The sequence below is a fragment of the Neophocaena asiaeorientalis genome, unplaced genomic scaffold, assembly GCF_003031525.2.
Source record: "Neophocaena asiaeorientalis asiaeorientalis breed wild unplaced genomic scaffold, Neophocaena_asiaeorientalis_V1.1 scaffold134, whole genome shotgun sequence".
NCBI classification, from domain to species: Eukaryota; Metazoa; Chordata; class Mammalia; order Artiodactyla; family Phocoenidae; genus Neophocaena; species Neophocaena asiaeorientalis.
In genome coordinates, this window is record NW_020185339.1 from 28,748,176 (window position 1) to 28,771,148 (window position 22,973).

The 22,973-nt window shown below is 57.2% G+C and overlaps 2 protein-coding genes across 5 annotated transcripts in view; one reads left to right on the top strand and one right to left on the bottom strand.

Moving 5' to 3' along the window:
- On the top strand, positions 1 to 10,039 carry MCRS1 (microspherule protein 1). Of its 4 annotated transcripts, none has more exons than XM_024736936.1 (16): positions 7 to 98; positions 414 to 612; positions 1,265 to 1,705; positions 1,893 to 2,031; positions 2,398 to 2,536; positions 3,149 to 3,307; positions 3,458 to 3,567; positions 4,501 to 4,609; positions 4,884 to 5,022; positions 7,885 to 7,960; positions 8,295 to 8,323; positions 8,442 to 8,534; positions 8,737 to 8,819; positions 9,015 to 9,102; positions 9,350 to 9,477; positions 9,599 to 10,039. In XM_024736936.1, the coding sequence occupies exons 4-16, from the start codon at positions 1,922 to 1,924 to the stop codon at positions 9,683 to 9,685; spliced, it is 1,350 nt and encodes a 449-aa protein (XP_024592704.1). In that variant the 5' UTR covers positions 7 to 98; positions 414 to 612; positions 1,265 to 1,705; positions 1,893 to 1,921; the 3' UTR covers positions 9,686 to 10,039. The 4 variants fall into 4 exon arrangements, with proteins under 4 accessions (XP_024592702.1, XP_024592704.1, XP_024592700.1 ...); XM_024736932.1 differs by having other exon boundaries at positions 1,265 to 1,384; XM_024736935.1 differs by having other exon boundaries at positions 414 to 475; positions 1,265 to 1,384.
- The window catches only part of KCNH3 (potassium voltage-gated channel subfamily H member 3), an 18,332-nt gene continuing 5,396 nt past the window's right edge, over positions 10,038 to 22,973 (bottom strand). The window contains exons 8-15 of the mRNA XM_024736937.1: positions 19,353 to 19,634; positions 18,853 to 19,052; positions 18,085 to 18,334; positions 13,364 to 13,581; positions 12,327 to 12,658; positions 11,828 to 11,934; positions 11,116 to 11,192; positions 10,038 to 11,023 (exon numbers count right to left, since the gene is read on the bottom strand). Coding sequence (XP_024592705.1) covers positions 10,427 to 11,023; positions 11,116 to 11,192; positions 11,828 to 11,934; positions 12,327 to 12,658; positions 13,364 to 13,581; positions 18,085 to 18,334; positions 18,853 to 19,052; positions 19,353 to 19,634 — 2,063 coding nt within the window. The 3' untranslated portion in view covers positions 10,038 to 10,426. The remainder of the gene's footprint in view (positions 11,024 to 11,115; positions 11,193 to 11,827; positions 11,935 to 12,326; positions 12,659 to 13,363; positions 13,582 to 18,084; positions 18,335 to 18,852; positions 19,053 to 19,352; positions 19,635 to 22,973) is intronic.

The following is a 22,973-nucleotide window of genomic DNA, read 5'->3' on the forward strand; positions in this document are numbered from 1 at the left end:
TAGACCCGGAAGTAGACGGGCCTCACGGAAGCCGGCTTTGGCCCTGCGGCTGCTGCCGTCGCCGCGGAGAAATTGTTGGAGCTGGCAGCCTAGGAATGGTGAGACCTCGCGGTTCGCCTCTGAGTGTTCTGAGCAGAGTTGGGGATGAAATGGAGTTCTCCAGAGTGCCGCTGGGGACGACACCCCGCCAGGTTTGGGGCCCCGCCCCGGGAGCGCCCCGATAATCTGCGCATGCGTGGGCCGGATCGGGCCAGAATCTGGTCCTAGAAGTTACGCATGCGCAAAGGTGGCATGCCGAAGGTGGGGTGAGAATTGGTCTGGGAGTCACCCTTTCCCCGCCACCGGCCCGTGGGGCTTAAACCAAGGCTGCAAGGGCATCGGGGTTCACTCGGTGCTTTGCTTTTGCGTTGCAGGGCTGACTTCGTCACCACTCCTATCCCGAGCCCGTGAAACAGACCTGGACTAATCCCCTACTGTGGGTGTGCCCTTGGGGGGAGAACGAGGGGTGGAGGGCCGGAGAAGGCAGGCGGCGCTGACCCTGCCCCAGTCTACCCGCGGAATCGGGCCCTTCACCCTCTCCCCAGGTGGCAAGATTCCCAGCCGTATCAAATGGTACGGCGCGAGGAGCGCACCTGGGGGCAGAGCTAGAACGCTGCGCGGAGAGACGCCCTGGTCAGAAGGGGCGGGACTCTCCGAAGCGGCGCGCTCCGCAGAGTCCCTACTACCTGAGTTCTCCGGGCTTAGGCGAGGGCCCCCCCCCAGGGTGGTTGATATTTGCTCAGTTCCCAAGCCGCGTTTTTTAGCTTCCACGAGGTACCACCCACTAAATCTTCAGCCAGAGCTTCAGATGAAAAAAAGTGAGATGGACTGGTGGGAGTTCAATCTCCGTTTCCTTTTCCCTGCTTTGGGCTGGGAGGGGAGCTGAATGGGCAGCTGACAAAAAGTGAGCCAAGAATCCCTTGTTTCTTGCTAGTTTATAGTCAAGGCCTTTAACCTAGGGGCTATGAGTAGAATTAGAGTGGTTTGTGAACCACTCTAATGTGTACATTTTTCTAGGGTCCATAGCTTTTATCACTGTCTCAGAGATGTCGGTGACCTTAGAAAGGCTACTGGTTTATCAGGGTCATATTGGCAGAATATATTGTGTCTCTTCTCCTGGTGTTTTCCCTAGCTTATGGGATCCTGGGGACCTGTTCCAGTATAAGGAGGTGAAGCTGGCCAGTTCGAAACCTGAGCCTCAGGGAGCCTCATTTCTCCTTTGCAGAATCTCTTCTCAGCCTCTAAGCTCACCTGGTCAGAATCCTTGGATGAGCCTGTGGGACCCTTCCCTCTAGCCCTGTGGTTTGGAACCAGTGGCTTTGGGACTGTGAGAGGATGGACAAAGGTAGTATGAGGCCGGGCCAGCTCCCCAAACGCTCAGGCGCCAAGCATCTGCTGATTCCACCCCGTGCCTGGCACGTGTGTCATTCGGTCCTGGCTGGGCATTGCCACCTCCCCCTGGGCCAGCACCACCCACGTACCTCTCAGCAGAGGCCACAGTTGACTGACTTGCTGTTGAGCTGACGCTCTTTGGCATGGCTGCATTTTGATGGCAGAGGGAGCAGTTATGCCCAGAGCCCGGTGTGTCGGCATCACCAGTCTGACCTGAGCACCATGTGCTGCACGACATGACACGTGGCACCGGGAGAACTGCCCAGCGTGGAAGGTCTGGGCCCAGATGGGATCTGGATGGCCAAGGAACTCCCACCTTAAAACTTCAAGTGTCAAGGAAGCAGGGGAGGGACCAAGAGGGCTGGTAGGGGAAGGGGGGCTGAGGAGGGGTCCCATGTGCAGAGGCTCAGAGCTCTGCTAGGCATTTAGGAGGCCTGGATTCACCACTTCTCTTCTTCTAGATTCTCAGGGGCTGCTAGATTCATCCCTGATGGCATCAGGCACTGCCAGCCGCTCAGAGGATGAGGAGTCACTGGCAGGGCAGAAGCGGGCCTCCTCACAGGCTTTGGGCACCATCCCTAAACGGAGAAGCTCCTCCAGGTACTAGGGTTTGAAGGGCCAGAGACTGAGACTGCTGCATGCCTTCACCCCTGTTGGGAATGGCTCCCTGAGCCCCTCTGGAGCCCAACTGTTGGCAGACTCTTGTGCTTTTCCTGTCCCTACTAAGTCCCTCCCAATGAGACTGAGAGCAAGGGAGGGAGATCTTAGGTTTTGGACAGGAAATCTTTGTGGTGCAGTTACACTGTCATCTCAGGGGTGGAGCATAGCAGTTCCATGCCCCATCCACTGAGCCAGAGCAGTTAGCATCCTACCTGCTGGGAACCTGCTCTACTTTGGGGGCTGGGTGTGTGTGAGTGGGTACTGGGGATGGGGCACAGAGCGTTCACTGGGTAGGACTCTTCTCAGGTTCATCAAGAGAAAGAAGTTTGACGATGAGCTGGTGGAGAGCAGCCTGGCTAAGTCCTCTACCCGGGCAAAGGGGGCCAGTGGGGTGGAACCAGGGCGCTGTTCGGGGAGTGAACCCTCCTCCAGTGAGAAGAAGAAGGTAAGGATTGGGAGACGTGGGGAATGGAGAGGGGTGGGGGCCAGTGCCAGATTTTGTGTTTCCCCACAACCTTTGCCAGCTGGCAAGAGCCCTGCAGAGGAGGCTTGTGAGAGGATCAAGCTGCCCCGGCCTACCTCAGATGCCTCCCTCCTGGGAGCCCATCTCTCGCTACTCCGCTTTTCTTGCTGCACCCATCACCACCCTGTCAGTGCATCCTGTATCACATTCTGTGTGGGAGGCATAGAGCATGCATCTATTCTGGGAGCAGACAGCCTGTTCCGAGCATTGCTGGCTGTAAAAATAACCCCCAGGTGGCATTGCTCTGGCCCCAGACACTGTACCAGCAAGAGTTTTCCTGGTATCCTCCCCACCCACCCTCCATGCTGGGGTTGGGGGGGCGCCACCAGCAAAAAGAAGACCCCATATGGTCAAGGACTGTGTAGAAGTACTTTGATGGGGGCGGGAAGGGGGAGGGATGGGCACTGGAAAGCTAGGCCCCCTGCCTGTGGCTTGTTGTTGGGTGGGGCTGGAGCTGCCACACAGTGTGCGAAGCTCTAGGCCTGAAGCCCTAGCTGCCCTGATGAGCTCACTCTGCTCCTGCCCTCTGCCCAGGTGTCCAAGGCCCCCAGCACCCCTGTGCCGCCCAGCCCAGCCCCAGCCCCTGGACTCACCAAACGTGTGAAGAAGAGCAAACAGCCACTCCAGGTGACCAAGGATCTGGGCCGCTGGAAGCCTGCGGACGACCTCCTGCTCATCAATGCCGTGTTGCAGGTAGTGCTTCCCACCACAGGGGTTGTGTTCGCCTTCTCCCCGCAGCCTCCAGTTCCCAGCCCCCCATCTAGCCCGGCAGTGTCCTGTAGGTGGCACGGGAGGGTTCTTGCCAGCTCTGAGGCTGGAGCAAACCACTCTGGGGCCTTGCAGACCAATGACCTGACATCTGTCCACCTGGGCGTGAAGTTCAGCTGCCGCTTCACCCTGCGGGAAGTCCAGGAGCGCTGGTACGCCCTGCTCTACGATCCTGTCATCTCCAAGTGAGTGGGCTGGCCCCAGCAGTGGCGCGGTACTGGGGACACCAGAATTTGGCTCCTGAACAGAAAGAATTGTACAGGGGAGGGGCCTGGGAGGCAGGGCTCCTTGGGGCCTTGTATCTTCTGAGATGATACTGGAGACCTGCCAGGCTTCAGGGGGAAGCTGCTTCCTGATACCAACCCTGCTAATCCAGGCTGGATGTCAGGAGCAAGGACCTGGAAGCCAAGGAAGTAGCATGAGAGAAAATACCACACGAGTGCCGGGAGTCCTGTTCTACCACCGTGTGCATTGTGGTTTGGGGCGGTCACCTCCCAGCCTTCCCACACTGACCTCCCACAGTTTCTTCCTCCAGAAGAAGGAGTTGGAACAGAAGAGCACCAGGGCCTCTTCCAGCTCCAACAGTCCAAATACACCTATGCACACGCACAACACACACTCTTCCTTGTCAGTCACTTCGTTTGACATCATCAGAATTTGGTCAGGTGCTTAACACCCATCTTCTACTCCACAGCCCCTGTCACCACTTAAGCTATAGCCACAGCCCTGATATACCAGGAAGTGGGCAGGGCACAGCTTGGGAAAGAGGAGGTGGCTAGTGGGTGGCAGCTTTGGCCAAGTAAGGAGAAAGTTCTTGGGACAGGAGCAGCAGCTGGTCTCAGGATCTCCCTCCGGACTGGCCTGTAGGCGGCTGTGCCCTTGAGCCTCTTCACGGGGTTGAACACAGGAAGCTGAGTTTTCTGAGTTGCCTGTTGATGTTTTCGGCAGACGCACGAGGTCACAGGTCCTGTGCTAAAGCCTTGGGCTCTTCCTGTTGAGCGCCTGGATCTTTGAGTTCTGGACCTCAGAGGCCTGCAGGCTTTGGAGAAGTAGGAACCCCAGATTGCTTGACACCCTTCCTTCAACCCTGCCCTGCCCTCTATCTCCCTCCTGCCCAGGCTGGCCTGCCAGGCCATGAGACAGCTGCACCCAGAGGCCATTGCTGCCACCCAGAGCAAGGCCCTGTTTAGCAAGGCTGAAGAGCAGCTGCTGAGCAAAGTGGGATCGGTAAGGCTGAGGGCTGGTAATGCCGAGGGGCAGGGCAGGAGCCAGCTAACCTGGAAAACTGACTGCGGGGAGGCTCCACGGCTTGGAGACGCACGTGCACCTGCAGGGCCTTTGTGCCCCGGGTCCTCAGGGAGAGCCAAGCCTGGCTTCCTGGGCGGCAGTAGCTATCACATTTTCCACCTCCTTCTGGGGACTGGGGCAGGGGGCACGGATGGTACAGCAGAGACAGGAGCAAGGAAACCCAGATGCCCAGAGTGTGCTTCTTGCCCTCCAGACCAGCCAGCCCACCTTGGAGACCTTCCAGGACCTGCTGCACAGACACCCCGATGCCTTCTACCTGGCCCGTACTGCCAAGGCTCTGCAGGCCCATTGGCAGCTCATGAAGCAGTATTACCTGTTGGAGGACCAGACAGGTAACTGGGCCCAGGAGCTGGCAGAGTGAGGGTGCGTGTATGTGAGTGTGAAGGGGGCTGGACACAGCTGCCCTCAGGTGCCCTGTAACAAATCCCTCCGTGGCCCCCAGTGTCTTGTTCATCTCTCTTTGCAGCAAAAACCACTTCCTTCCAGAGGGAGGGAAAGTGGCTGGAATGGTCTTAGGATCATGGTGAGGGTAGCCAAAATTGCCTAGAATCCTGAACAAAAAGACTAAATGGCAGAGTTGTCTCCCACTTCTTGACTTCTTTGGGTTTTTTGACATGTTTTACCATTACATAAATAATAGTATATTCTTCACAAGTAACATTCAAACATGAGTAAAATGTGAAAGTCCCTTCACCGCTCACCTGTCCCCCTTTCCCACCCACTTTCTCTAAGGCTTTCTGCCCCTTCCCTCTCTCCACACTCCTCCTCACTGCCTCTCCTTCCACCAAGCATTTGTGCTGTGGGGCTGTCTTCAGGCCATTCCCAAATCCCTGCAGGGACTTTAACCCAGGCCGCCTGTCTTTCTCCTTTCCCAAGGGCCAGAAAGCTTCCTCTCTTCCCTCACCAGCAAAACTCTCACTCTCCTAAAAACAGATACTAGGAAAGCAGTCTGATTAAACTGCAGGAAGCTCTTCAGTTAGATTTGGGTTTCAGGGTCAGACTTTCACAGTCCAAGCACACTTTACTTCCTAAAGATTATTGCACGTTGGCTACTTTGTAGTTGTTCATACTGTTCTGAAAATGAAGCTGCAGTTCTGCCTGTCACCTTACTCGCTAGACCCTGCAGCTTCTGGATAATAAAAGATTCCTACCAGAGGATTTTAGAAAATCTTGTCAGGGGAGGCCCCATCTTTCCTTCCTGAGGATCTCTGAATTTAGTGCCCAGTGGGCAGCCGTCTTTATTCCAGATATCTGCTGCTTCCTCAGGCTCAGCTATGACTGACCTCCTGCAGAGAGAACAGACACTGGATAAAGTTTATTTTTGCTGCTGTAGCTAGCTCCTTTGTCACTATTTTAAAAGTTACCTTGTGTATATTTGTTTTTTTGTTTGTTTTTAACAAGTTTATTTTATTTTTGGCTGCATTGGGTCTTCATTGCTGCGCATGGGCTTTCTCTAGTTGTGGCGAGCGGGGGCTACTCTCCATTGCAGTGCATGGGCTTCTTGTTGCAGTGGCTTCTCTTGTTGCGGAGCACGGGCTGTAGGCACGCAGGCTTCAGTAGTTGTGGCACGCAGGCTCAGTAGTTGTGGCGCCCAGGCTTAATTGCTCCGCAGCATGTGGTATCTTCCTGGACCAGGGCTCGAACCCATGTCCCCTGCATTGGCAGGTGGGTTCTTAACCACTGCGCCACCAGGGAAGCCCCTATTGTGTATATTTGTTAATGTAAAGGTATAATTTTTCTCTTCAGGGGTCGTCTTTTGTGGATATTTGATTTCTCCTTTGCTATTTCATGTTTGGAGTCCCTAGGAACAGGGAGTGTACACTGCTTACCTATCAAGTCAGCTGAATATTAGGTTGGTAGGATTCAGGCAGTTCTGGCAGGGTGACTGCCCCAACCCCGTCTCCCCACAGTCTGAACTAAGGTGGAGGGCGGTGGTGGTGGAGCATTTGTGGCTCCTGTGCAGCCCCCCTCGCTTCCCTGGCAGCGATGATACCTCAGGGGTTGTCAGACTTCTCAACCAGCAGTCTCACTAGCTAGTCGGAGCTGCTGCTGAGCAGACGCTGCAGCCCTAGGAACTGACACTAAGGCAGGAGTTCTCAGATTTGGGGACCCCAATCGCTTTTACATTTTGACCAGAAAAGAACTGAAAAACTTTCATAAAACAGTATTTATCCTGAATACATCTGATGGATTCTGATATTATTGCATTCCATTTCTTTCCTTTTTTTTTTTTGGAAAAAAGTGAATTTCATGACCTGTTAACGTGTCATCACCCACAATTTGAAAACACTGGCTTAAGGCTCCCTTCTGACACATCCTGAGTGAGACTTGACAGGCATGTGCCTCTCAGCCCCTTGCCGAATGTGGCAGAAAATGTTTGGGAGCATGTGATGTGGTAGAAGAGGCAGTTTGGATTTGGAATCAGGAAAGCAGGCCTTGATTCCTGGCTGTGTCCTGAACTAGCCACATAGCTTAACCCTTCCTCCTGTATCTGTTTTCTCATCTGTAACGTGCGGCTAATAGTAATGCCTTCCCTACGTAGTTCAAGTCTTTGTGAGAACTCTTTGCACACTGAAAAGAGCGTGCAAAGGTCAACTTTTTTTTTTTTAATTATTTTATTTTTATTTATTTTTGGCTGCGTTGGGTCTTTGTTGCTGCACACGGGCTTTCTCTAGTTGCGGCAAGCGGGGGCTACTCTTCATTGAAGTGCACGGGCTTCTCATTGCAGTGGCTTCTCTTGTTGCAGAACATGGGCTCTAGGCGTGCGGGCTTCAGTAGTTGTGGAGCGCAGGCTGTAGAGCACAGGCTCAGTAGTTGTGGCGCACGGGCTTAGTTGCTCCGCGGCATGTGGGATCTTCCCGGACCAGAATTCGAACCCGTGTCCCCTGCGTTGGCCGGCGGATTCTTAACTACTGCGCCACCAGGGAAGCCCCAAAGGTCAATTTTAATTCCCTTCCCTTTCTAGAACCACCTCTGCCCCCCAGCAAACCCCAGGAATGCTTTGTGCCAAAGTAGCGTGCAGTCTGATCTGCATGCATGCTGTTACCTGTATCAGGTTGACTTTTGTTGATTTCAGCACGAGACCATCCCCATGAGCTGTCTTTACAGTTTGTTCTCTTAGTTCATTTGTCTGCTCAGCAGCTTGTGGTTGAGTAGGAGCATTGGCGCTGACCCTCCCTCTGTCCTTCGTTCAGTGCAGCCGCTGCCCAAGGGGGACCAAGTGCTGAATTTCTCCGACGCAGAGGACTTGATTGATGACAGTAAGCTCAAGTGAGTGGCTGGGGCCACAGGCAGGGCACAGAGAGCTGAGTGTCTCCCCAGGACAGAGCTCCCTGTGCTGCCTGGCCCTGCCTCTCCTGCTGCAGGGAACGGAGCCCAGCCCAGACTCGGCCTGGAGCTCCAGTTGTAGCTGTTAGTCTCCCTGCTAAGCGCCCTCCCCAGCCCCCCACCCCAGGGAGGGAAGCGAGGCTAAGGCCAGAGGAGCAGCCCACGGGACCACTGGGCTGAGGGACTGAGGGGTCCCGCGGAGCCCAGTAGCACCTAATGGTGATGGCAGGTGAGCTCAAATTGGAGCCTGATTCAGCCTTCCCTTCTCGCCCCCCAGGGAAATGCGAGATGAAGTCCTAGAACATGGTGAGTGTGCCCTGGTGGGGACAGTGAGGGGGTGGGAGCTCCTGCTGGAACAGAGAGAAACAGTACAAGGTGCTGGTGACCTCAGAGTGTCCTTCATTACCACCCCACCTCACCCCAGAGCTGACAGTGGCTGACCGGCGCCAGAAACGAGAGATTCGGCAGCTGGAACAGGAACTGCATAAGTGGCAGGTGCTAGTAGATAGCATCACAGGTGAGGAGGCCAGGGGACCAGCAGGGTCGTGCTCCAAATCCCTTCGCCCCTCCCTGAGCCCGCTTGGTTGCTTGGCTGGGTTCACCCTCGTTTCGCAGACCTCTAGCTCCTTTCCCTCAGTGGATCTTGCCCTGGCTCCCTGCCTTCCATGCTGTGGCTCTTAAGAGTGGGCTCCTCTCTGACATGAGCTGCTCTCCCCCAGGCATGAGCTCTCCGGACTTTGACAACCAGACCCTGGCAGTGTTGCGGGGCCGCATGGTGCGGTACCTGATGCGCTCGAGAGAGGTGAGGCCGGCCCAGCCCTCGCTGTCCTCATCCCCATCCCCACCCCTACCTCCCCCTTCCTAGGTTCCCCTTCTCCGTCGATCTTCCCCTCAGTGCCCTTTCTATGTCTGGTCCCTGATTTCTCATCTTTCCTGGGCCTGTGTGGACTCCTCCCCATTCCTCAGGTTCCAGCCCTCACCTGCCCCATTTCCCCAGATCACCCTAGGCAGAGCAACCAAGGATAACCAGATTGATGTGGACCTGTCTCTGGAGGGTCCAGCCTGGAAGATCTCCCGGAAGCAAGGTACCAGCGGGAAGCAGTGTGAGGATGTTGCTGCCAGCCTCTCACTGCCCTCCAGCCCTGGGGCTTGGTCTCCGTGGGAACCTCAGGGACTGGGTGGGGCTGAGGAGCTGGCATTTTAAGATCTCTAACTTGGGAGTCCTGGGTGCCTTCTAGCGGCCCCAGGAAGCAGAGGGAACATGGGGGTTTCAGGCCCTCTTCTGGCCTTCCCCCCATCCCATCATACCCCCGTTCCTCTCTATTCCCATAGGTGTCATCAAGCTGAAGAACAACGGTGATTTCTTCATTGCCAATGAGGGCCGGCGGCCCATCTACATCGATGGACGACCTGTGCTGTGTGGCTCCAAATGGCGCCTTAGCAACAACTCCGTGGTGGAGGTGAGCTGGTGGGAGGTGGAAAGGCCGGGGTGAGCCCCATGGTGTGGTGGGGCAGCGTGTGGGCCTGCCCCGGCCCCCAGTCTCACCTCCGTCCTTAGCCACCCTTCTCTCCCGCCTGCAGATCGCCAGCCTGCGATTCGTCTTCCTCATCAACCAGGACCTCATTGCCCTTATTCGGGCCGAGGCTGCCAAGATCACACCACAGTGAGAAGTGGTGGCAGGACCCACGGGCTCTCTCTGGCCTCAGTTTCCCCTGCCCTCCCAGACCCCTGGAGCTGGCAACTCAGGCTCCTGGAAAAACCAGAGGGGGCTGCGGGAGACTCAGCTCCTGGCCCCTTGATCTGAGCCTCTGCGGGAGGGCGGGGCTGGCCCTGGGGAAGCCCCTAGAGGGTGGGACCCTCAGGCTGCCTTAGTGCCAGAGCCCCTCGCCTTCTCTCTCTGCAGAGGCCCCTACCCTGTCCCCCAGACTCCCACCTTTGCTCCGTGTCTCCAGCTGATTAGCTTCAGACTTTTCCCTTTATTATTTTTCTTTTGTAAATACAAAGCACTGAGTTCCCAAGTAGTTTCTTTTATTATTCTTTTTTCAATATAAAAAATGTGGGGACAGGTGAGGCAGGGGCACATGCAGGGGATAGCAGAACCCCCTCCTTGGCCTCAAGCCACTGTCCCCCAGCCTGCAGAGGGAGATGAGACGTCAGAGGAGCAGGCTGAGGTGAGGAAGGGCCCCAGAAGTAGGAGCCCAAAGATTCCTAGCCTGGGGCCTGCGGCTGAAGAAGTAAGTTCTAGCCCTCCCTGTGAGAGTCCAGTGCCAGGCCCTTGTTTGTTTGCTCTCAAGCTCCCTGCCCTGAGCCAGCGGGCAGCACGGAGTCCCAGGCGTGGCTGCCACCCTTCCTCCCCCCTGAGGCTGGGCAGATGGCAGCATGTCCGGCAGCAGCTTTGGGGCTGGCGGTCAGACCCCTGTGCCTTCTTCCTGGGCCCACTGGACTGTGTCAGAGCCGTGGCAGCCAATCAGTACCATCTCCAGGCTTTGGGGTTCCCAGGGCAAGGCCAGGCCCCCTGACCCTGGCGGGGGCTCTCCGGTACTGGCAGCCTCGGCCTGGTTCATGGGCTCCGGGGGCCCAGTCCTAGCCCCTTCCTCAGGAGGCGGTGGGCCTGGGGTGCTGGGCTCGGGGCAGAGTTCTCCTGAGCCTGGGGGCTCTGAGTCAGAGGTGGAGGTCCAAAAAGCTGTGGCTTGAGGCCAGGGGGAGCTCTGAGACGCCGGGGGGCCCCAGGGCCAGGGTGCCACGAGGGGAGGGGGCCCTGGACGAGGGTGGGGCCGGGTGCCACTCAAGACAGAGCCAACTGGGGGCTGCAGGCAGTAGGAGGACGTCCCAGTGTCCACACACAGAGGCTGCAGGAGCCCAGAGACGCTGGCCGGGCAGGGCCCCTCTCCTGACGCCCGAGGGGATGGGCCCTCCCCATGGGGTGCCAGGATGAGCTGCACAGCCTGGCGAAGGGACTGCAGCCCCTCCCGCATCTGCAGCACCTGCTCAGACAGCTCCATCACCTGCAGGGAAGGGAGGAGGGTGGGAGGAGGGCGTGGTCAGTGGGCTGGGGACCTTACAACGGCAGGCGCCCCCACCCTTGCCCCTCACCCACCGCCTGCCGAAGCTTGTCCAGCATGTCTGTGTTCCTCACCTCGCTGGGCCCAAGGGGGACAGTGAGCAGGCTGTTCTCTGTGGACAGTAGGGTGGGGTTACCAGGCAGGGCTGGCGAATGAAGACAGCGTGGGGTCCAGGCCTCCGCCCGCTTAGCGCAGACCACACTGGCCTGGCCAGGCCTGCTGCCGCCAGGAACAACCACTTACAGCCTTACCTGAGTTGCTGAATTCTGTGCAAACCGCCAGGGGGCCTCGGGCACACTGGCTTGTGCTTCTCTCTCAGGAAGCTGCCTTTGTGCCTGTCTCTTGTTCTGTCCTCCAGGCAAGGGGACACTACCTGGGCCGCCTGGCCTGCCCAGGGGCCACTTCCAACTCTGCTTCCCCAGTCCTGTATCCCCCCCAGTGGGCCAGACACGGTGCTGAGGGTTTCAGCACCATTATCTCATTTAACATGCACAACCACCTTTTTACAGACGGGAAGCTGGGGTGAGAACCGAGGTCACACAGAGATGTGGCAGCAGAGATCTCACCAAGCTCCATTCCAGCTACCTTCCAACACCAAGGTGCTGGTCTTACCCACCGCCCTGCCCAAACCATGCAGGTGGGTGAGGGCAAGAGGGCACCCAAAGTCTGTGCCCTGCCACTTTCTCAGAGGCTCCCAGGGCAAAGGGGCTGCCCTGCCAACTTCCCCCCGGACCCGGGCCCCAGTACCTGGTCCGGGAGAGGGGCTGCTGCTACAGTCTGGGCCAGACCTCCTCACCCGGAAAGAGAACTTGGGCTGGTCAGAGCCACAGCCGTCCTCAATGCCATCTACTACCCTGTGGACACAGGACAACAAATCAGTTGACAGACAGCCACTGCAGTGTTTCATGGGACAAGATGCCCCATTGTCCGCAGAGGCTGCAGAAGCTTGGAGCTGGGCCAGGGGCTTGGGGCCCCAAGCGAAGGGTAACACGTGGTCCCTTCCTCTAGGAGCTCGCAGTTTCACTGGGGATTCAAACTTGAATGAGGTGAAACAGCAAGAGAGTTCTGAGCAGTGCATGGCATGAATGGTGGACCGGGGGCAGCAGGGAGGAGGAGGAGTCAAGGAAGGCTTCTTGGAGGAGGCTGGAGGAACAGATGGGCACCCAGGGCAGGGGTGTGCCTGGCCGGGGCCCCAGCCCTATCACTGCAGCTCTGCCCAGAGTTTAGTGGCCCAGAGCTCGCTCACCTGGGGCTCAGATCTGGGGGTACATTCCATGGCACAGAGGGCAGCCGCAGCCCCTCTAAGCTCTGAGGGTGAGCAGAGGGGCCGGCCTCAGCCTGCAAAGCTCCTGCCCTGCCAGGCCGCCCTCTGCCACCCAGCAGGGGCCGGGATGCCGGTCGTCGTGGTGATAGCAGCTTGGCTGCTGAGGAGGATGAGGTGCAGCTGGGGGACAGCAGGGGGCTGGAGGGCTCATCAGCTGGGGCTGGCGAGGCTGCGGGGCCCTGCTCCCCGTCTGTCTCCTTCTCCTCCAGTGTGGACATGAGGGTGTTGTCGCCGCTCAGGGAGCTGGTGTCCACCTGGGGATGGTGGGGGACAGGGAATCATCGTGGGGAGCTCCCGCTACGTCCCACTCACCCCCCCCCCGACCTGGTCTCATCGCCCTAGATGGGAGGAGCTGTTTTTGTTAAACAGGATGCCCAGTGTCTCCCACCTCCCAAGGAAGAGACTCGGCAAGGGAACGGGGTGCTTTTCTGCTGCCACCACAAAGCCACCAAGCCCCGGAGGCGTTTGCTGTCCCTCAAAATGCTAGCCAAGTGTGGACACGCTGTCCCTCTACTTGGTCCCTCAGGCTAACTGAACTATCCAGGAGGACCTGGTACCAAAAACCGGTTTGGAATTAGTAAGATAAGGCAGGAAAATTCAAAAGCCTTTCAGAGCAGTCCTGTGTCACTGTGAAGAAGCAGGGGGCACTGCAGGGCTCTCTGCAGAGGCGGCCTGGAGACTAGCGTGCGGCCTGCCTGGCCCCGACCCATGGGCACCACCCCTCATCTGTGACCTCACAGCCTCCTTGTCTGGTACCGCTGGACTCGCGGGCCGTCTCATGGGCCGGGAGAGCTGGGAGTGGCGGCTGAGCAGAGCTGGGCTGGGCTCTAAAGGACAGTGTGAGAGTGTGAAGGGGCAGCAGGGCGTAGAGCCCCACCACCACCACGTGTGGGGTGCTCACACGACACTCCCACAAAGCCCTTCTCTGCCCGCCTCACCAGGCCCCCCAGCACCCTCACCTCTGCGGGGCCTCCGCCAGCACCCAGGTTGTAGCTGAGCTCCCCTCGGAGGCCCCTGCTGAAGCGGGGGGCGAACTCGGGGTACAGCGCGAGGCTCTCGTGCAGGCCAGCCAGCTGCAGACACTGCAGGACGCAGTACGTCAGCCCCTTCACATCGGCGTTGGCCTTGACCACCTGCTCACGCCGGGGCAGCTCGCAGCCTATCAGATCGCCCTTCCCTGGGAAGAGGAAGCAGAGGTCAGCAAGCCCTGCCCCTCAGCCACCCGAGCCGAGATGGGGGTTGAGTGGGGCCTCTCCAGCCAGGACAAGAGGGGAGCAGCAGGGCCCGGGCCCTGGCTGACCCCTGCTGCCTGCCTCACTGGCTCCTCAGACAGGCTCGGGGTGAAGAGCACTGTGACCCCGGTGCTCAAGCACATTTGGGATCAAAGCACTGTGCTGAAACAGCCCAAATTTCAGATCTGAGACACCAGTTCTAGTGATTCCCAGGTTGCCTGTGGATCAGAATCCTCCGGAAAAGTTAAACCAACCAGACTCCCCAGGGCCCATCACTACCTACAGAATCATAATATCTACTGGAGACCCCACAGTTGTTAAGCCCTGCAGGTGACTCAGGTAGAGCGTGTCCAGGAACCGGTATGTGGAACCAGCAAGTTAGTGCTGTGTGGCACAGTGAAAAAGGCAGGGGGCCGCGTTATCTCACCTCCCTGAGCCCTGGTGCCTCATCTATATGAGAGATCCTGCGTTGAACTGAGTCTGCGGTGCTTTCGCGATCTTACCAGAAGGTGTCAATGGAGGGTTTTCCCACCACCCGGCTGAGACTGCCACCTGGCTGACAGCGATTGTAAAATGGCATCAACTCGAGTCCGCATCCTAATCTCAGAGATGTTAAATTGTGGGGAAAAAATGTGTGACTTAGAATCGATGAAATAGGATGTCTCCAACCAGGGACGCGGTGATAAGTTAGTGTAGATAACGTGCCTGACGCATAGATGGCCAATCAAAGTTCACTTCCTTCCCTTCCCTCCCGAAAAGTGTCCCCTATCCATCATTCCCAAGAGGTATGGCATGCCACCAGGGCTTGGGCAGAGCACTCACGGCCCTCACAAGGCAGCTCAACCCACGGCCAGACATTTCACGAGATTAGACAGCGTTTCCTTATCCTTAAGGAAAACGATGGCTCGCTGCCACCCCCGCTGTGGGCTGCCTCACGCTGCCAGCAGAACTCACTGAGCTTAAAGGCCTCCTCTAAATGTTCATGGACTTTTGCTCAAATTTAAGTGCAGAACGCATCGTCGTTAAATCTTATTTTCTTGGTTTCAGGCCATCCTTCCGGTTCCTTCGGAGAGCTGTTTGGATCTCAGTGTGATCATCTGATCAATGAGCTCTCTGTCCTCACGTGTGTCATCTGGAAATAGGATAAGTATGTATTTCTTGTCTTCATCCAAGAGGGGAGATAAAAACGAGAAATATGACAGGACCGAGGACGGAGTTCCATACCACTGGTCTCAGGGACCAGAGACTGCCCTCCAGGCTGGCCTCTCAGACACAGCCTCCAGCTCAGCTCATCAAGGCCTGTAAGGTCCTCCCTGCACCGTCGCCCAGCTCACCTCTCTTCGTCTTGCCTCTTTCCTCCCCAACTAACTTTGCACACTTAGCTCTTAGTTCATACACAGAGGTAAGGGCCAGAATTGACACTGCTAGATGTGCCGTGAGCCTTAGCTGCAAAGAGCAGGCAGGAAGCACCTGGATGTTCAACTAAGGAGGCAGGTGGGGGATGGGGTGAAGGCAAAGCAGAAAACCAGGCCATGATGAGGGCTGGGGAACCAGGCATCCACCAGGGCATCCAGAGGGGCCACGTCAACAGAGGAAACAGTTCATCTGGAACATGTGGGTAGGGACAGGATGGATCAAAGGTGGCTTAAGTCCCAGTGCTGGGGAATTCTGCAGGCAAAGGCCACGGCACAGGCGGTGGCCACCCGTGAAGCTGTCTTAATACTGAACGTGGATATTCTGAGACCTGGTGCCTGGCATCAGAGAAGAGAGATTCTTTCAGGACCCATGCCAGCTCCCAGCCACGCTGCTTCCTCAGCTCCCAGCTGAAAACCATCTGCTTAATAATCCACTAGACAATCTTGCTTTGGAGTGACCAGTCTGCCACTGTCAAAATCTGCCTTTTTGCCCTTCTGAATCTCTCCAGTTCCCCATCATTTCTCAAGGACTGCCAGCCATATGTGAGTGGCCATAACTCTGTTTGTTCAGAGTCCTGGCATTAACTCCACGTAGGGCGAGAAGTCAAACTCATGAACGACACCTCTCTCAGCTCACATGGTATTTCTTTCTTCTGTTTCCTGTTGGAAGACCATCCTCCTCAAGGAAGAGAGGATGGACACACAGTCGCTGCTGGGCGTGTGGTCTTGCTGGTTCTCCAGGTTAATGACAAACTTCAGCCCCTCCAGGCGTCAGCTGTCCCCACAGGGAGTCCGCAAGTGCTGCTGCCTGAGGATTTGGCTGTGGTCCTGGCTCTTTCCATCAGTGTGTGAGGCCCTCCGTGACCCACGCAGATCACAGCGTCCCCACCCTCTGGGGTCCCTGCTGAAAGCCTCCCACAGCCCCGAAGCCTGCAGCCCCGTGTTGCCCGCTACCCTGAAATTGCGCCCTTTCTGCGGGATGAGTCTCCCCAGAGCAGAGCGCCTAAGAACACAATGTTCAGAAGCCTGAGGTTTAGAGTTAGCAGAACAGCTTCTAGCCCTAGCCTGCCTGTTCATTAACCTCTTGGAGCCTCAGTTCCCTTCTACGCAAAATGGAATAGCGATCATTCCTCCGCACTGGGTTTTGTGAGGTTTGTGTGAGTTGAAGCATGTAAGGGCCGGGACACAGGGCTGACCCCGCTGCGGGACCCCTGGGGCCAGCATTATTATCATGTCAGCTCTGAAACTGCAATCTCCCCGTCCTTGTCTAGGGAACTGATCCCTCATCTTCACCTCTTTCTTTTGCCAAGAAGGGAAGTGTATTCAGAGTCTGAGCTCTGCTGTCACCCATCGCAACCCTGGGCTTGTTCGAGGACCTTCCCTAGGAAAGTAGCATCTTCCCTCTTGGGCCTGGCCGGGGTGGGCGGGGGGAGGTTGCAGTGAATAAGCATGGCGTTCACACAGACCTGCGGTCAGTTAATCTTCAACAAAGGAGGTAAGAATTTACAATGGGAAAAAGACAATCTTTTCAGCAAGGGATGTTGGGAAAGTTGGACAGCCTCGTGTAGATTAGAACACACCCTCTCACCATACACAAAAATAAACTCAAAACGGCTCAAAAACTTAAACATAAGAGATTACACCATAATACCCCTAGAAGGGGACATTAGCAAAACATTCTCTGATATAAATCGTTTCAATGTTCTCTTAGATCAGTCTCCGAAGGCAATAGAAATAAAAGCAAAAATAAACGAATGGACCTAATCAAATACTAGCTTTTGCATAGCAAAGGAAACCATAAACAAAGTGAAAAGACAACCTATGGAATGGGAGAAAATATTTGCAAACGATGCGACCGACAAGGGCTTAATTCCCAAAATATACAAACAGCTCATACAACTCAACAACAAAATAACAAACAACCCAATCGAAAAAGAACCAAACAGACATTTCTCCAAAGAAGACATACAGATGGCCAAGAGGCACATGAAAAGATGCGCAACATCGCTAATTATTAGAGAAATGCAAACCAAAATTTCAATGAGGTACCATGTCACACCGGTCAGAATGGCCATCACTAAAAAGTCTACAAATGACAAATGCTGGAGAGGGTGTGGAGAAAAGGGAACCCTCCTATACTGTCAGTGGGAATGCAAGTTGGTGCAGCCACTGTGGAAAACAGAATGGAGGTTCCTCAAAAAACTAAAAAGGGAGTTGCCGTATGATCCAGCAATCCCACTCCTGGGCATATATCCAGACAAAACTCTAATTCAAAAAGATATAAGCACCCCTATGTTCACAGCAGCAGTATGTACAATAGCCAAGACATGGAAACAACCTAAATGCTCATCGACAGACAAATGGATAAAGAAGATGTGGTATATATATATATATTGGATTGCGAGTTTGGGGTTAGCAGATGCAAACTATTCTACATAGAATGGATACACAACAAGTCCTGCTGTATAACAAAGGGAACTATATTCAATATTCTGTGATAAACCAGAATGGAAAAGAATATTAAAAAAGAACATATATATACATGTATAACTGAATCACTTTGCCGTACAGCAGAAATTAACACAGCGTTGTAAATCGACTCTACTTCAATAAATTAAAAAAAAAAAAAAAAAAAAAAAAAAAAAAAGCGTACCACCAAAAAAAAAAAAAATGGCGTCCATGCCTCCCTTTCTCCTGCCTGAACACTTTCCAGCACTTTCCTCCTTAGCATTTGATTTTCCTCCTTGACAGGAAGTGCTCCCCTCCGTCCCCTCACAGACCGAAGGCTGGTCCTTCGCTCAGTCTGGCCTACAGCACCCGTGAGATTGAGTTCACCTCCTTGTGTTGCCGCCTTGTGGTCACTGGGTCCGCTCTGAGCTTTGCCCAGGGCTCCATGGCTACCCCTGACCCCACCCTGGCTGTTTCTCCCTGGTGGCCTTGCCTGCGTCTTCTCTCCGCGTTTTCTGCAGATGGGGCCCTGGTTCCACCCGCCTCCCCGCAAGCCCTGGCGTCCTCCGTCCCACCCTCACAAACCTAGGATGGCGAGCACGGTGCCGCCCTTGAGCACCTCCATGGAGCCAGAGCAGACGAAGTAGAGGGCCTGGAGGGCGTCGCCTTGGTGGATGAGATACTCGCCAGGCGTGCAAAAGGCGGGCCGCAGGGCCAGGGACAGTGCCCGCAGGCAGCCGCGGCTCGCCGCCTCAAACAGGGGCAGCTGCAGGACCTCCTTGTGAAGGTGCATGGCAATGTCTGCACGGAGCTCGTCCGGGAGGCTCTGCAACAGCTGTGGGTGGGATCAGGTGCCGAAGGTTAGGGTGGAGAGTGGGAGGCAGCCTCCCGCCAGCCCTTTCCACCCCGAGGGCCTCAGAGCAAGGGCAGGCGTGGAAGGGGCCTTGATTTCCCCCCTCCCCCCGGAAGGGGCCTTGATTTCCCCCCTCCCCCCAATCGCACAGCAGCCAGCTCCACACAGGGTCCAATCAGTGAGGGGGGCCGCCTCTGCCTCCCTCTCAATCACTTTATCCTCCCCGCCTCCCATGGGCAGCCCTGCTTTCCCCCACCCGGCCTTAGACCTGGCCGGCAGTGAGCAGGGCCTCTAGACCTAGCGAGCGTGGAGGCGGGCCTCCGAGCCGGCCCGGCTGCCTTCTGCTCCTTGCCGCTGGCCGCCCAGGACAGAGCGGAGGCAGGGGGGTCAGAATTCTGCATCTCTTGCCCTCCAGCCCGCTGCTCCTGGGAATCTTAGGCCGAGCGCACACTCCTTGAAGGAGCAAAGGCTGGAAGGGCCGGCCCTGGAGGCCTGCGCACCTCGGTGGTGTCGATACCGTTGTTCACCGCCCAGGTCGCCTGGAAGTACTCGAGCATGCGCTGCTTGAGGGGCTTGGGGATGCGGTGGATGCGGATGTAGTCGCGCAGGTCGCGGGTGCGGCTGTGGTACAGAAAGCGGCGGGCGTACATGCGCTGGATGATGGCCGTCACGTTCCCAAACACCACCGCGTGCATCAGGGCTGGGGAGGGTGGCGAGAGGGGTCACCTCCAGGACCAGCCTGGCCCGGCCGGACACCGTGCGGGACACATCTGTCCTCCCCACCCGCAGCCCCGCGCTGGGCAAGGCCCCCGGCCGCTGTGTGGGGTGGAGTCCTGCGGCCAGGTGGGCTCTCCTGGCCCTGGGCTCGGGTTCCTTGGGGCCCCTAGGCGGAAGCACCTCTGGGAAGGACCTCGGGGCCCTGTGGGAGGTGGGGAGGGAGGGGTGGCCCAGGGCATGAGTCGGGGAGAGGGCCCTGGACTGGGAACGGGGCAGGCCTCACCGCCGATGAGCATGGTGCAGATGGAGAAGATCTTCTCCGTGTCCGTGTTGGCAGACACGTTGCCGAAGCCCACGCTGGTGAGGCTGCTGAGTGCGAAGTAGAGGGAGGTGATGTAGGCGCTGCGCAGTGAGGGGCCGCCCAGGAGCTCGGGCCCCGTCCTGTTGGCCTCGCTGCTGCTGCTGCTACAGTTGTCACTCTGGCCAGAGCTGTTCCCTATAGCTGGGCTCCGGCCCACCAGGTAGTAGGGGGTCTCCAGTCGGCGGGCCAGCTCCTGCAGCCAGCCTGGGGAGGGGGCAGGACAGCACTGCTGCACTGCGGGCGCAGGGGTGCCTGCTGGTACCCCCGGGGGGAGGACACACATGGCTGCAAATCCACCCCCCACGGCTTCCTGCCATGTCCGTCCCTCCTCTGCCAGCCCTGCGTGCCCCTGTGCACCCCCTCACCCCTCCCCAAGACAAGCACACGAGGTTGAGACTCATCTCCCCAGACGGTGTCTCTGGGTGCCGAGGCTGGAGTGAGGAGCTCTGCACCTTCCTCCCCGTGCTGGCGCTAATCCCGGGGCGGTGGGCCCAGCTGGAGGGGGGCAGAGGGACTGGGGGGTTCATTGCACCAGCCACAGCCTCATCCGCAGGGCCGCCTCCTCTGCCTTGTCCTCCCAGACTCCTCTTGCTTTTTCTCTGAGCTCCGGAAAGCCGCCTCCCATTCAGCCTCATCCCCCCCACCCCACCACCACACACACCACCCAACCTCATGCACGCGTTCTCGGGCACACCGACGTGGATGTGTGCACACACCAGTAAGGCTACAGACGCAGTCGAGAGGACAAGGACACACGTGTGTGAGCACAGTCCCAGGAGCACAGCCACGGCCTGTGCACGCTTGGGAGAGACAAGGGTACGCGGGCGCTTGCACAGTGACACCCAGGTAGGAGAGGGACACACCTGCGTGGACACGAGCACACAGGTGAGTGCACTCAGAGGCCACAGACAGGCAGGCCACCGCCGTGCACACAGCTCTCTACATGCAGACACAAGCCAGGCTGGACACTGAGAGGAGAATAAAGATCGCCCCAGTCTCCTCCTCAACCCCCCATTCTCTGGTCTGGCCTTGGAGGAGGTGGGGCTGCGTACTGGGGTCTCTCAGGAACCCACAGCCGCCCAGAGTCACTCAGCCCAGCTGGAGGGCTGTGGGAATTCTAGGGTGTTAGATGGGGGTTCCCAGGGTCCACAGAGGTCCCAGGGGTCCGGGCAGAGCTGGGGGCCATGGGGAGCAAGGGAGAGAGAGCAGATCTAGCATAGAAGTCCAGAGGGTGGGCTCAGGACCACAGGCTGCGCTGGGACCCACCTCTCCACGTGCCCCTCCCCAGATCCCTACTCCACACTCACCCTAACATCGCACATGCTGCTCTTCTCTGTGGCCCTCACACCTCTTCTCTCACCACACACCCATCCATTCAGCAATCTCACACACGTGTGCCAGGAGCCGGGGGACCCCCAGAAGCTTACTGCAGCGACGTCTCAGAGGTACACAGCACCCGAGGGTCCCGGGATGGGGCTCAAACCCACACGCTATTGGCTAGAGCTAGAAGGCTTCCCGGAAAAGGGGACACTGGTGGTTTGTCTCAGAGGATGGGTAGTTTTGAGACAAACTGAGAGGGGGTCATTCCTGATCTAGGGAAAGGTGTGGGCTAAACCTAGAGCTGGAGACAAGTACAGGCGAGTAGCTTGGCTTAGCTAGAATGTGGGGTCCGCACTGAGGGAGCGAACTCCAGGCTAAGGAGTTGGGGGGATGTGTAAAGTCCTGGGCCAAGGTGAGGACTCACCCTCCTGTTATTTGAGATGTGCTGTGAGAATGCAAGGAAGTACACAAAACCCTTCAGTCGTTACTTAGTTGGGCCTCTGAGGTGAAGCCGGTATCTGGGTGAGGAGGGGGCTGGAGGATGGAGAAGCAGGAGGATGAGGGCAGGATGCAGAGGGGTCCCTCCTTACTCAGTCTTGGTCATGGGGCATTGTCAGCCCCTGGAGCTGGTGGCGGGATGGTCCCTCTGCGTAGGCCGTTCTGGAGGCTTTCATACTGAGAAATGCTCTGAGCCACCTCCCTCAGTGTTTAGCAGTCTTTTGAAAATCCAGCCCATCTCCACTGGGCTAATGGGATTCTGGGGCTGGAACTTTATGTCCACACCAGGGCAGTGGAGCAGTAGAACCAAGGCAAGGAGGCAAGGGGAAGGCACCTCCCACCAGACAGAGCTGGGCCAACAAGAGGCGCCACCCTCACCCATGGACATCCCTCCCGAGGTGGACTTAGGGAGGTCCGGGCGTGGCTCCCACCCAGCTGGGGGGTAGTTTCCCTGGAGAAAGAAGGGGCAGATGATGATGTGAAGGACTTGGGAACTCCCCTAATGTGAACTAGCCCCTCTGGAACTTAGGGTTCAAGGGTGCGATCTGCCCAACAGTCAGCCTGCCCCTTACAAGCCCCATGCTCTCCGTGGAGGGGCTCAGAGCCCTTCTGGGAGCCAAAGGTGTTCTTCATGTCAGCTCAGCAGCCCCTGTGACGTGGTCAGAATGGAGGATCCCCATGGACGCAAGACACGGGGTGTCTGGGTTGTGTGTGGGGAGGGGACTGACCTGGGGATTTGGTGTGTCACCCACGTAGGGGTTGGGGCTCTACATCACTGTTACCCATCTCCCAGTCCTCTGAGCATGTTCGTTGGGGACGTCTGACCCCAGAGCCGCCTCCGCCACAGCCTTCCTCTGGGAAGGGCGGGCGCCAAGGAGCTGACATACTGCCTGGAACGTGTCGGTTCCTGTGCTCAGCAGCTAGAGCTTTGGGGAATATCCAAGTGGGCCTCTGGGCTACACACCAGTCTCCGTGGGCTTGGCGAGGGAGGGAGGATTAGCGGGAGTCTCCTCGTCCCTGGGAACTGATCAGAGCATGTTTCTAAGGCCAACCTGGACTCCTGGTGACCGACTCCATCAAGAGAAGACAGTCATGGTTGGGGGAGGCATCTGAGCAGCTGGGCTCTTGCCCACTGACTGGAAACGGGGGCTAAAGGCCAGTTACGGGGAAGTTGCCAGAGGGCTGGAGGGCATGGGAGGAAGAAGGTGTGTCCAATTTTGGATCTGCGGGCGTGGAGAGTTAGACGTCGTTGGAACAGAACGGTCTGGAGACAGAGAGAGAGGATGGAAGTTGAGATGTTCACACCGTGGTGCCAGTGGAATCACCCAGGGAGAGCAAGGCGGGGGGCCGGGGCAGGAGGAGGCCTCCTCACAGGGCAGAGAGATGGCTGGCAGGGTCAGGTGCTACAGGGACTTCAAAGGGATAAGAGTTTGGCCCCAGAAGGTCACTGTGACCTTCAGGGTGACATTTGGGATTGAGAGGTGGAGGTGGAAGCCCTCCTGGCAGGAGTTAAGACATGAGTGGGAGGTGAGCAGAGAGAGGAGCTGCAAGAGGGGAGGTGAAATGAGAGTGAAGACGCTGGTGGGACGCAGAGAAAGGCTGCATTTCGGGCTGGGGAAGGGCTGAAGCAGCTGAGAACCATGCTGCCGGAGGTGACAGGAGTGGGCAAGGGGCCTTAGGGGCCAAGATGGTGGGGGATGAGCTTTTGAGAGGGTGGCCGGAAAG

Excerpts from the sequence above, each read along its gene's own strand:
- MCRS1 (XM_024736934.1), top strand. Across the intron at positions 4,610-4,883 it reads TGCTGAGCAAAGTGGGATCG|ACCAGCCAGCCCACCTTGGA; the intron begins GTAAGGCTGAGG and ends CTTGCCCTCCAG. Across the intron at positions 9,478-9,598 it reads GCAACAACTCCGTGGTGGAG|ATCGCCAGCCTGCGATTCGT; the intron begins GTGAGCTGGTGG and ends TCCCGCCTGCAG.